This window comes from Lagenorhynchus albirostris, chromosome 1 (genome assembly GCF_949774975.1).
Source record: "Lagenorhynchus albirostris chromosome 1, mLagAlb1.1, whole genome shotgun sequence".
Lineage (NCBI taxonomy): Eukaryota > Metazoa > Chordata > Mammalia > Artiodactyla > Delphinidae > Lagenorhynchus > Lagenorhynchus albirostris.
The window spans coordinates 135,634,759-135,648,320 of NC_083095.1; the positions used below are offsets into that span (position 1 = coordinate 135,634,759).

Consider the following 13,562-nt stretch of genomic DNA (forward strand, 5'->3'; position numbering starts at 1 on the left):
GCTCCCTGACTTCAGACTATTCTACAAAGCTACTGTAATCAAGACAGTTTGGTACTGGCACAAAAACAGAAATATAGATCAATGGAACAGGATAGAAAACCCAGAGATAAATCCACACACATATAGTCACCTTATTTTTGATAAAGGAGGCAAGAATATACAATGGAGAAAAGACAGCCTCTTCAATAGGTGGTGCTGAGAAAACTGGACAGCTACAAGTAAAAGAATGAAATTAGAACACTCCCTAACACCATAGACAAAAATAAACTCAAAATGGATTAAAAACCTAAATGTAAGGCCAAACACTATAAAACTTTTAGAGGAAAATATAGGCAGAACCCTCTATGACATAAATCACAGCAAGATCTTTTTTAACCCACGTCCTTGAGAAATATAAATGCAAAGAAAAATAAATGGGATCTAATGAAACTTAAAAGCTTTTGCACAGCAAAGGAAACTATAAACAAAAGAGAACTCTCAGAATGGGAGAAAATATTTGCAAACGAAGCAACTGACAAAGGATTAATCTCCAAAATTTACAAGCAGCTCATGCAGCTCAATATCAAAAAAACAAACAACCCGATCCAAAAATGGGCAGAAGACCTAAATAGACATTTCTCCAAAGAAGATATACAGATTGGCAAGAAATACATGAAGGATACTCAACATTACTAATCATTAGAGAAATGCAAATCAAACCTGCAATGAGTTATCACCTCACACCGGTCAGAATGGCCATCATCAAAAAATCTACAAACAATAAATGCTGGAGAGGGTGTGGAGAAAAGGGAACCCTCTTGCACTGTTGGTGGGAATGTAAATTGATACAACCACTATGGAGAACAGTATGGAGGTTCCTTAAAAAACTAAAAATAGAAGTACCATATGACCCAGCAATCCCAGTACTGGGCATATACCCTGAGAAAACCATAGTTCAAAAAGAGTCATGTACCACAATGTTCATTGCAACACTATTTACAATAGCCAGGAAATGGAAGCACCCTAAGTGTCTATCGACAGATGAATGGATAAAGAAGATGTGGCACATATACAGAATGGAATATTATTCAGTCATAAAAAGAAATGAAATTGAGTTATTTGTAGTGAGGTGGATGGACCTGGAGTCTGTCATACAGAGTGAAGTAAGTGAGAAAGAGAAAAACAAATACCCTATGCTAACACATATATATGGAATCTAAAAAAAAAAAAAGGTCAGAAGAACCTAAGGGCAAGACAGGATAAAGATGCAGACCTACTAGAGAATGGACTTGAGGATACGGGGAAGGGGAAGGGGAAGCTGGGACAAAGTGAGAGAGTGGCATGGACATATATACACTACCAAATATAAAACAGATAGCTACTGGGAAACAGCCACATAGCAGAGGGAGATCAGCTCGGTGCTTTGTGACCACCTAGAGGGGTGGGATAGGGAGGGTGGGAAGGAGGGAGATGCAAGAGGAAAGATATATGGGGACATACGTATATGTATAACTGATTCACTTTGTTATAAAGCAGAAACTAACACATCATTGTAAACCAATTATACTCTAATAAAGATGTTAAAAAAAGGAATACTTATACCAGAATAAAGTATTAGTTGTTTATCTGAAATGCAAAAGAAAAAATAAAACATAAAAATAATGAGAACATTACAGGAGATGAAAGATCAATGTTTCTCATGAACATCGATGTCAAAATTCTAATCAAAACACTAGCAAATCAAATTTAATGATATACAAAAGGCATGATATCATAACTAAATGAGGTTTACTCCAGGAATGTACGAGTGGGTAAACATTTGAAAATCAACAATATAATCCACCAGTGTACGAAGAAAAGGAGGAAAATCATATGATCACTTCAACAGATGAAGAAAAAGCATTTGATAACTTTCAACATCATTTATGAATGATAAAAACATAGCAAACCAGGAATGGAAGGTGACTGCCTTAATCTGATATGTAGTATCTACAAAAATGCTACAGCTAACATCATATTTAATGGTGAAATAGTATAAATTTCACTCTGAGACTGGAAACTAGCCAAGGATATCTGCTATTAACTCTCCAATTCAAAAATTTCCTGGAGGGTCTACCCAATGCAACAAGACAAAAAGAACCACCCCCTACCAACTGGAAAGGAAAAAATAAAACTATCATTCTTTGCGGTTTATAGGTCATGAACCTAGAAAGTCCAAAAGATTCTACAAATTACTAGAATTTATAAGTAAATTTAGAAAGTTTCCAGAATACAAGATCAATAAATAAGAAGAAATTGTATTTCTATATCTCAGCTGTTGCTGGCATTTGAAAGATGTGTTTTACAATAAAAAAATACATAAAATGCATAGAGATAATCTAATGAATAACATTCAAGTCCTTTACTTTGAAAACTAAAAAATATTTATGAGAGAATTAAGGAACATACCATGACCATGACTAGGAGATTTAACATTGCAGAGATATCAGTTTTCTCTCAATTGATCTATAGATTAATTTATATGTAATTAACTTACATAGGTTCCATATTAAATATATAGTTATTCTACATAGAGTTCATATACATTAATTTATATAGAAATGCAAAGGCTGTGAATAGCAAAGACAAATCATAAGAAGAAAAACAAAGCTGGAGCACTTACACTGCATGGTAAGACTTAAACTGTGGTCATTTTGTTCCAAGGACAGAAACACCAATGGAACAAAATAAAGTCTGAGTCAGACCACACATATACAATCACCTGCTTTATTGTCAAAGTTTACCTTGCAGCATAATAGAGAAAGAATTGTTTCAACAATGGTACCAGGGCAGGTGTGTAAACATATGGGAAAACGGACTTTCACCACATGTCACACAATATATAAAACTTATTTTTAGGTGGGTTGTAGATTTAAATGTGAAAGGCAGGAGTTTTTATGTTCAGAAACCTGGGGTAGGCAAAGATTTCTTAAACCAAAATAAAAGTTCTCAAAGTAAAGAAAAAAAAGGTAAATTTTACTACTTTAGTATTAAGATCATCTGTTCATTAAAGTGTATCAGTCAGAGAGTAAAAGCGCAGCCCATAGAGTGGGTGGAGTCCGTGATACACATCTGATAAAGGACTCATATTCAGAATGTGTAAGGAATTCCCACAAATCAATCAAAAAGACAAAGGTAAAAATGGGCAAAATCCTGAAAAGGCACCCAACAAAAGAGGATATTCAAATGGCCAGTAACATGAAAAGGTACTCAACTTTATCAGCCATAAGAAAATAGAAATTAAAGCCACTATGGGACTATCACACTTCCAACACAGTGACTAAAATGGAAAGACAAAAAATGTGGGCTATCCAGAACCCTCAACAGTGGAAGAGTGAATTGGTACATCCACACCTCAGAAAACTATTTGAAAAACTGTTATAAAGCTGAATATATGTAAATCCTATAATCCAGCAATATTGTAATAGGGAAGAAACTTGTATTCTATTACAAATGAATCACTAAAGGGATGTTTCCTCTAAGCTTAAATTATACATAATGGCCCATCTCTGCGAACCCTGCCTCCCAGGTAATGAGCATTAAGCTAAAATACCTCTGTTTAGCTCACAGGAAACATCCTGACCAGTCCCACGTGTGAATAACTGCTGGAGGAAGAAATTAACACCTCCCCTCCGGAGACTGATGGGAACCAGGAAGTGTTTGACTTTACTCCCTCCCCTTTTAGTATAAAAGAAGCCTGAATTCTAACTCAGGCAAGATGATTTTTGGGACGCAAGTCCACCATCTTCTTGGTTAGCTGGCTTTCCAAATAAAGTTGTTATCCCTTGCAGCTGGCTTTCCAAATAAAGTTGTTATCCCTTGCCCCAACAATTCATCTTTCGATTTACTGGCCTATTGTGCTGAGAGCAGTACAAGCTTGGACTCCATAACAATACCACTCCTAGGTATGTATCTTCAGAAAGATATTCATGTGTTCATTGAAAACATGTACAAGAATTCCATAATGACCCTCTTTACAATAATCAAAAATTGGAAACAACCCAACTGTTACGGACTGAATGCATCCCCCCATATTCGTATGTTGAAGCCCTAACCCTGGTGTGGCTATATTTGGAGATGGGGCCTCTAAGGGAGTAATTAACGTTAAATGAGGTCAGAAGGGTGGGGCCCTGATCTGAACAGGATCAATGTCCTTGTAAGAGGCACCAGAGAGCTCATTCTGCCTCCCTTTCTCCCCCAAGGGTCTTTCACAGGAAAGACCACATGAAGACAAGAAGGTGCTTGTATACAAGCTGGGAGGAAAGCCCTCACCAGAAACAGGATCAGTTGGCACCTTGACCTGGGACTTCCAGCCTCCAGGACTGATAGAAAATATATTTCTGTTGTTTAAGCCACCCAGTCTGTGGTGTTTTATTATGGCAGCCCAGACTGACCGTGACACCAAATGTCCATCATAATATGATGGATAAATAATTTGTAGTATGTGCACATAGGCACATCTTGTTCTATTGCACTTGGCTTTAGTGAGCTTTTTACAAACTGAAGGTTTGTGGCAACCTGCATCAAGCAAGTCTGTCAGCATCATATTCCAGCAGCATTTTCTCTAACTGTGTCTCTGGGTCACATTTTGGTAATTCTCACAATATATCAAACTTTTTCATTATTATTATATTATTACAGTGATCAGTGATCTTTGATGTTACTACTATGACTCACGAAGACTCAGATGATGGTTAGCATTTCTTTAGCAATAAAGTATTTTTTAATTAAGGTATGTACATTGGTTTATTAAATGTGCTGTTGCACGATATAGTATAAACATAACTGTTATACACACTGGAAAACCAAAAAATTTGTGAGACTTTCTTTGTTGCATTATTTGCTTTACTGTGGTGGTCTGGAACCAGACCCAAAAAATCAGAGGTCTGCCTGTATATTGCAACATTAATTATGAGAAAAAATAAACTATAATTACACTTAACAACATGGATTCACCTCTCATACCCCTCAGGGACCAGGAGCGCCCCTGCTCCCCCTGTCACTTCTGAGCCATCTCTCCTCCCTCCAGACTTGCACCCTCCCTCTAGGGACCCACACCAGCGACATGCCGGGCATACTTAGCAGCATCAACTTTCTGTCACTGCCCCTCAGTCCTGGAGATGTGGGACCTTGGTGCAGGGACTGCCGGCCACCTCATCCCCAGTCACTTCCAGGGATTTGAATGAGTACTTCTTTTCAGTGGTGTCCCCAAGCACGCTTAATCCTTGCCCCCAGGTTGCTGTATGTCTGTACTGCATCATGTACTCCACGGGCTCTCTGCAGGTGTGTCTACCTCTGGCAGAACTGCATCTCTGTGCCGGGCTTGGGCTCAGGGTGGCTGATACACACTGGGAGATGGGGTCTGGGGCCCCCAGGCCTCCCGTGTGCTGGTGGGAGGACAGAGAGAAAGTGTGACCTGAGCTTGAGGGAGACAGCGCCATTACACGAGGCCAGGCATGGGGCTGTCCTGCCCAGAGGGAAGGGAACGCACTCCCTTAACTCACAGAAGCCGCTTTATCTGATCTCACTCTCATCCTCTAGACCATAGATTTCTTCTTTTCCTGCCCGTTCACCTCATGATCTGAGATACTAATGTAACTAGCGCTGTCTCCCCACAATGATTCAAGGCTCTCCCTGGGGCTTCTGAGAAATCAGGGAAAGCACATACATTTTGGGGTGGAAATGCCACCTGAAAAGGTGCCCCTTTGATACAATTCAGACAGTGTTCTTGCCCAAATTCTCCTTCTAAGGCCCCTCCTCTTCACCACCACGCTCACCTTCTAGAAAATATATCCCAGGGTTGATCACCAATGTGTTCCCAGGTCAGGGAGAGGATGCCTTGGAAATCAGCATGTGTGTCAGATGACGCTTCATTATCTTCAAAAACTTAAGCACTAATTAACTGCTCATATATGTCAAATAGGGCACCCCATGAAGCCAGGCTTAACCAGACAGAATCTGCTCCCATAAGACCCTGCTCCTCCAGGGGGGCTGTTTCCCCACCGTGCCCAGGACTCTGGACACAGGAGGGGAAGTACGGTGGTGTGAATTCACCAGCACCGCATGTTTCATCTCGAAGTAATCTTGCACACTAGAAGTCATCCTTCATCTAGAAGGAATCTCCTACACCTAGAATTAACCTTTTGTGATCTGAGAATTAATGCCATCTTCAACAAGGCATCTTCCCTAGACATGCTACCTTTCATTCACATTTCTTATGGGAAATTTATCATTTTCTAAATATCAATTCAGCCCACATATTCAGTCACACTTTTCACATAACTGAATCACAAGACTTAGTTATGTGGCTAGGGGAAGGAAGGCAAGATTTTAGTGGTTTGATTTAAGTTTGGTCCTGGAAGTTAAGACTCTTACCCAGTTGAGAGCATTCCTGGGGCTGTTAGTCAGCTGTGGCTACTATGGAAGATCACCCAGCTATGGTAAATGCCAGCACCTTCCAGCCTCTGGAGAACCAAAAATGGCCCAGTGCTATTCTAACATCTCCAGCTGGATCCAGAAAGGGATGCCCAAGATAAAGGATTTTTTGCAGGAGCAGTGGGATTGAGAATATGGTTCAAAGTTCCTACTCCAAGCTTGGACAGGGTGGTAGTTCACATCTCCCCACACAATGACTTCATTTAAGAACAGAAAAAAAAACATGGGAATGAATACTGTGAATGTTAAAAAACAAGAAAGAAATCTTGAGCTCCTGCAGAGATGAAAATCAGATGAACATCACTAAGGGAAGGCTGTAGTATTACGTAGTGGTGAGGGGCCATTAATCACTTATTCTGCCTTTTCCAAGTAACATGATAACAGGACCACTTAATTTGGGTGGTTACTGCATAGTTTAAAATAAGATGTCATATGTATCACAATGTTCATTGCAGCACTATTTACAATAGCCAGGACAGGGAAGCAACCTAAGTGTCCATTAACAGATGAATGGATAAAGAAGATGTGGTACATATATACAATGGAATATTACCCAGCCATAAAAAGAAACGAAACTGAGTTATTTGTAGTAAGGTGGATGGACCTAGAGTCTGTCATACAGAGTGAAGGAAGTCAGAAAGAGAAAAACAAATACCGTATGCTAACACATATATATGGAATCTAAAAAAAGAAAGAAAAAGGTTCTGAAGAACCTAGGGGCAGGACAGGAATAAAGACACAGACATAGAGAATGGACTTGAGGACACGGGGGGGGGGAGGGGAAGCTGGGACAAAGTGAGAGAGTGGCATGGACTTATATACACTCCCAAATGTAAAATAGATAGCTAGTGGGAAGCAGCCACATAGCACAGGGAGATCAGCTCGGTGCTTTGTGACCACCTAGAGGGGTGGGATAAGGAGGGTGGGAGGGAGACACAAGAGGGAGGGGATATGGGGATATATGTAAACGTACAGCTGATTCACTTTGCTGTACAGCAGAAACTAACGCACCATTGTAAAGCAATTATACTCTAATGAAGATGCTAAAAAAGAAAAGATGTCATTTTGCTTGTCACCCATGAAGACACTTAGATGAAAGAAAACAATGGGACAATTCTCTAGCAGAAAGACGAGCACATTTTTGCCCTAAATATGACCCTGTGATTCCCTTTAATATCCCTGCCGTTCTGCAGCCACCCCACACACCCAGGGCCACTGACCTCCCTTCTCTGGGCATCACTGTGCCGTGCACGTGCTTCTGAGATTTCCTCCAATGGGACTGTGATGATTTGCTCCTGGTCTGTCTCCCTTATGTTTCTGCCCATGCTCCAGACTCCCTCATCCACCTGGTACGCAACAGTGCATAGGGCTGTGTCAGGGGTGCTGTGGGAGGCCCCTACGATGGGCATATCCCTCCTGCAGATTTCAGCCCACACTAACTCCCATATTTGCATCCTTAGCCCAGACTGTTCCTGAGCTCCACACCCACATTTTCAACTGGACAGCAATTTTCCAAGTCTCACCAGGATCTCAGACTTTGCTTCTCCATCCCCCCCAACCCCTCCTCCAAGGGTCTGCATCTCTGCACAGCACCACCATCTACCCATGTGCTAAAGGCAACATTTTCAGGGTCACGCTCGACTCCTCTCTTTGCCATTGCCCCATCCAATCCATCAGCGAGACCTGCAGGTCTTTCCTCAAAACAGATCCTGCCTTCACATCTAGCTGCTTCTTATCACCTCCACTGCTGCCCCCATGGTGCTGGGCTAACACAGCAGCTGCCCGCCTCGCTGTTCCTGCTCCTTTTTCCTCTGCAGAGTCCACTCTCAACACGGCAGCCAGGACGTGTCAGTGTGAATCCAAACATGTCACCACCCCTTCTCAAAGCCCTTCCGGGGCTGCACAGCCTCCTTACTGTGAACCCCAAGGCTCAGGAGTGTTCCCTGGCCCCTGCTACCATTCTCTCACCTTCCTGTCCAACCCCTCCAGCCCTCACTCCATCCGCTCCCGTGTCCCGCCTTACTTAAATGTGCCAAGGCTTTGACAGTGTCCATGGCTCATTCCTCCCTGCCCTCAAGAGCCCTGCCTCGTGCTCCCTCCCTCCACTTCAGAGCCCCTACCTCGTGGCCTCACGCCATATTGAGGGCCTACCTTATCACCTTTCTTCCCCACTAGAATTTCGCCTCCATGAGGGCAGCAATTTCACCTGCGTTGTTCGCAGCGATGGGACACCCAGCACCTGCATGGGGTGTCTGTGGGAGCGCAGGTCAAGCTTGCCTTTGAATCTGTCTTGGCAGCTGTCCTGCCTACGACTTTAAGATGGAAGGAAGTGAGGCTCCAGGGGGCCTCTCAGCTGATTTGGGATAAGGCGGGGCTGGGCTGACTCACATGAAAACCTGCACATCTTAGGGCTTCTCTGCCAGATTTGCTCCAATCCAACTCTACTCCCGTGGAGACAGACTCAACACCACAACTCAGAGGTGTCCCCACACTTTCTGACGTCTAGACCTCAGTGTCCCGTGTGTGCAGTAACTGCTGTATGCAGACATGCCTCTGCCTTTGGATCCACGAACTCACTGGAGCAACACACCATCTCATCCTCACCGTGGGGGTGTCCCAAAGGGCTGCCAGAGGTTACTTTCCAAACTGAGAGACCCATGATCTCTGCGTCTTCTTACGTGTGAATGCAGCAGGATAACCCGGTTGAGAAACAAATGCTTTCTTGCATTCTCATCTTCCTTCCTCTCTCAGGAGGTCAGCGGTTTTATGTCCTGAAAATGTGGCCCTCCTGTTGTCCCCGACTGTCATGGGGTGGGAGTATGTCATGCCCTCCGGGGTTTTAAGGCCCGAGGAGAATGGCACTCCCTCTCCTGTGGGTTCTGTGGGAGGTGAAGCTTCACTACTCGATACACAGACTCCTCAAACAGGTGGGGCTGCCCACGTGCCTTGGGGAGCTGGAGGACCATTCTGGATACCCACCCTACGCTGGGCTCCGAGGGAGTGGAGCTGGGTCCCTGGGAGGGACAGCTGGACCATAGACAACACAGGCCATCTTCTTGGCCCATTTTCTTTCTTTTTTAAAAATTTGTTTATTTTATTTTGTTTTTGGCTGTGTTGGGTCTTTGTTGCTGCATGTGTACTTTCTCTAGTTGCGGTGAGTGGGGGGGCTACTCTCCGTTGCTGTGCGCGGGCTTCTCATTGTGGTGGCTTCTCTTGTTGAGGAGCACAGGCTCTAGGTGCGTGGGCTTCAGTAGTTGCAGCATGTGGGCTCAGTAGCTGTGGCATGCGGGCTCTAGAGTGCAGGCTCAGTAGTTGTGGTGCACGGGCTTAGTTGCTCCACAACATGTGGGATATTCCTGGACCAGGGCTCGAACCCGTGTCCCCTGCACTGGCAGGCGGATTCTTAACCACTGTGCCACCAGGGAAGTCCTTGGCCCATTTTCTGGACCACATGAGCCCTGGGTTCCCGTCCAGCCCCCGGGGAGGGGGACGTCCCCCACCCTGAGGCCCTAGGACAGAGTTTACATTTCCTTCCAAACACAACTTGAATTATGTCTTGAACAAGTAGATATTCTTCTCTAAAATTTTTTTGACATCTGTATTTCCATCTCCCATGAACACAGTAAATAATATTGATTATCAATGGTTGACTCACAGCGATCCGAGCACTAATTACTGGACGGAGGAATGGGCACGCTACACCTGGCCACAGCGAGCAGCTTTTTCCCTACTGTTCCTCGGTGGAGTTCTGTCTGCCCCACGGAGAGTGACAGCAGGGCCCAAGGGGCGCAGCCTGGGCCACCTCCCAGCGCCTGGCCTCCTCACTCAGCTGGGGTGGGGGGCTGAGAGGGACTCGCCGGCCTCAGCCAGTATCTCCACCGGGATCCGGCATGGAAAGAGCCTGAAGGATGATCAGGTCTACTGCTTAAAGAGTTCAGAGAAGTTGATGGACAGTGGTGGTGGCGGGGGGAGAGGAATGAACGTGTATTCTGCCCTCTGTGATTTTCCAGTCCTCACTTTCCTGCCCTCGTTGAACCCTGACGTTCAGACCCTCCCTGCCCAGGATCACATTCCTGAAGGCCGGGGCACCAGTTGGCCTCCCCAAGGCCTCTTGCGGCACTGACGGGGTGCTGTCCGCAGCCCCGGGTGGGCCACCCTGCTGTCCCTTCTCTCCATCCTCTTGGCACGTGACGGAAATAAGGTACTGTGGGCGAATGTAGCATCTTAACTCCTTAAGTTTGGGTTTGTAAAAGGTGTTTTCCAAAATTGGATAGTTAGGGTAAAATAGCACCCTTTGAAAATGCTGGTCTGGAAGGTCAAATGTAAGTGATAAAAACTAATATGTGATTTATGGAAAAAAACACACAAGAGACCTTCCAAAGGAGCAAGGGCTCTTGCTGAGCATGACAAAGCTGGAGGAAAAGGCTGGCACGGTGGACTCCATGCCCTTTACCAGGACTCGAGCTTTATTTTTTATTTTTTTAATATTTATTTATTTATTTGGCTGCATCAGGTCTTAGTTGAGGCACGCAGGATCTTTTGTTGTGGCATCTGGGCTTCTCTCTAGCTGTGGTGCGTGGGCTCTGTAGTTGTGGTGCATGGGCTTAGTTGCCCCGTGGCATGTGGGATCTTAGTTCCCCCACCAGGGATGGAACCCGCGCCCCGTTCATTGGAAGGCGTATTCTTAACCACTGGACCACCAGGGAAGTCCCAAGACTCAGCTTAAATGAGGCAGCAATTACCGGTGCTACTGGCAATGCTTGGGGCTGAACTTTGTCAAGGGCTCGGCTGCCGTACCCTTCAAGAGAAATTAGCTCATGAAATTTTTTCTTTCTTAACCTATACCAATTTTCCCTTCTCTATGAATAGTGACTCTTTGGTTTAAAATATCTCATTTGATTTACTCTCAAAGAGTCATCTTTAAAATAACCAGCCTCCAGAAGGAGGGCTTTAAGATTGCAGGTAATCTAGAGAGGCTGTTTTATGTGTGTCGATCAGTAAAAGACCTGGAGGTAAGACAGAGCCAGGTGTGGGTGTCGGTCTCTGGGTTGCTTCTGGCAGCTGTGCAGCAGCCGAGAAAATGATTTTTCCGTGGTCACAACATCAGATCCAACACAGTTATCAGGATTGCAGATCCTATTCTCAAAGCAAACACGCCACGGGTGAGGCCCCCGAGCCCTGCGCTGAGACCTGACCGCCAGGTTGCCTAGCACAAGTAAGGCCCCACTAACCACCGTCCCCTCTTTACCTGTGTGGATTTTGTGCCCCCATGGGAGATGCACAGGGGCCTGAGAGGAAGGGCGTAGCATCCTCTACATGCATGTCTGAGAACCCCCTGAACGTGTGACTGTGCAAAGATTTACAATGCAAATGATTATGAGTGAGAAAGGGGCCGCGCTTCTCAGGAAGAACCAACATCTGTTGCAGAATTTGTTTGGAACTAGTTATTTTATCCTTAGGCACTCCAAAGAAGACAAGTTTTGGTTTGCTCCCTGAATCTCATCCTCATCAGGATGTCAGAGAAACATGAAGGAGAGGGAACAAACCAAAGTCAAATTTTATGTTTCCTTAACCTGGAGGCTGGGGTGCCGGTGAGGGTGGGAGAGAAGCAGCTCAGTAGGGCACGTGCCATCTAACAGCTCAGCCTCACCAGGCCAGCATCCGTCTTCTCCAAGTCTTTGCAGACTGGAGCACTGAGGCTCAAAGAGGTCACCTAACTTGCCTGTGTCCACAGGAATTGACAGGGTCTTTCTTATCTTTTGTTCCGCACCCAACTGGGGGCCAGGGATTGGATGGGAAAGGAGAGAAGTAAGGCAAAGCAGCCTAGGGTTCTCTTTGTAGGGGTGCTGACCTGGCCAGGCTGTATTAGCGACAAAGGGAACACTCAGGAGATCTGGGCATCACGTGGTCCTTGCTCCACATCCACCGGCTCCAGGCTAGGGCCGGGCAGGGCCTGCAGGCACCCGAGCCCGACAGCGTGTGGAGCTGGATTGCGCATCCGTCTCGCCCCCGCCCCTCCTCCCGACCAGGCGGACCTGCCTGGGGGGTACTTACCCGCCTGCTCCAGAGCCACCATTGTCGCCTGCTCGATCAAGTCTCGCTCCACGAAGCTCCGGAAGTCCTCGCTGTACACGCTCAGGTCCGGCAGCTGGAACGTGTAGATGGGCATCTCCAGTGGAAACTGCTCGCTGCTGCACTCGCTCGCCACGTGGGACCGCGCCAGGGACACGATGGCTGAGCTGGCGTGGGAGATCCCGCGCGAGAGTCGCTTCTCTGTGGGGGTGGGGGGAGGGAGATGAGGGGGGTTGAGAGATGCGGGCCTCTGCATGAGCACTCGACACATCCCACATGTGTGCACACGACACACACGCACACATGCTCACACACATGGATGTACACACGACACATCCCACATGTGACCATATACACATGACACACCCCATCCGTGTGCACACATACACGTGCACGCACGACACACGCACGTGTAAACACACATGACACACTCATGCGGCACACATACACATGTACACACACACACACCACACACAGAGGCACACCCATGGACACCCATACACCCATTACCCGCCGCACCAGCCCTGCCACCCTCCCAGTGTTCTCTGCAGGCTTCCCTCATGCTGGGCTAACATCACCACAACCTGGCACATGGCACTTAGTCATGAAACCACTTAGAAGGAGGCCAAGGGTAAGTCCACCACACAAATACTCAGCATCCTTAAAGATCACCAGACTTGCTTCCTGGGTCTTAAGTTACATGGAATTCAGCTCAACAGAGCTGCCCTCCTCTGGAATGAAATGCTACACAGGGGACTGCCTTTGTTTTTATGCATTTATATTTATATATATATATATATATTTTTTTTTTTTTTTTTTTTTTTGCGGTACACGGGCCTCTCACTGTTGTGGCCTCTCCCGTTGCGGAGCACAGGCTCCGGACGCACAGGCTCAGAGGCCATGGCTCACGGGCCCAGCCGCTCTGCAGCATGTGGGATCTTCCCGGACCGGGGCATGAACCCATGCCCCCTGCATCGGCAGGCGGACTCTCAACCACTGCACCACCAGGGAAGTCCGCATTTATATTTTTAAAGTGA

General features: G+C 45.8%; 1 protein-coding gene across 1 annotated transcript in view; it reads right to left on the reverse strand.

The window, feature by feature from the left end:
* Positions 1 to 13,562, reverse strand: part of LOC132532105 (OTU domain-containing protein 7A) — a 383,571-nt gene that overhangs the window by 71,376 nt on the left and 298,633 nt on the right. The window contains exon 6 of the mRNA XM_060170306.1: positions 12,508 to 12,726. Coding sequence (XP_060026289.1) covers positions 12,508 to 12,726 — 219 coding nt within the window. The remainder of the gene's footprint in view (positions 1 to 12,507; positions 12,727 to 13,562) is intronic.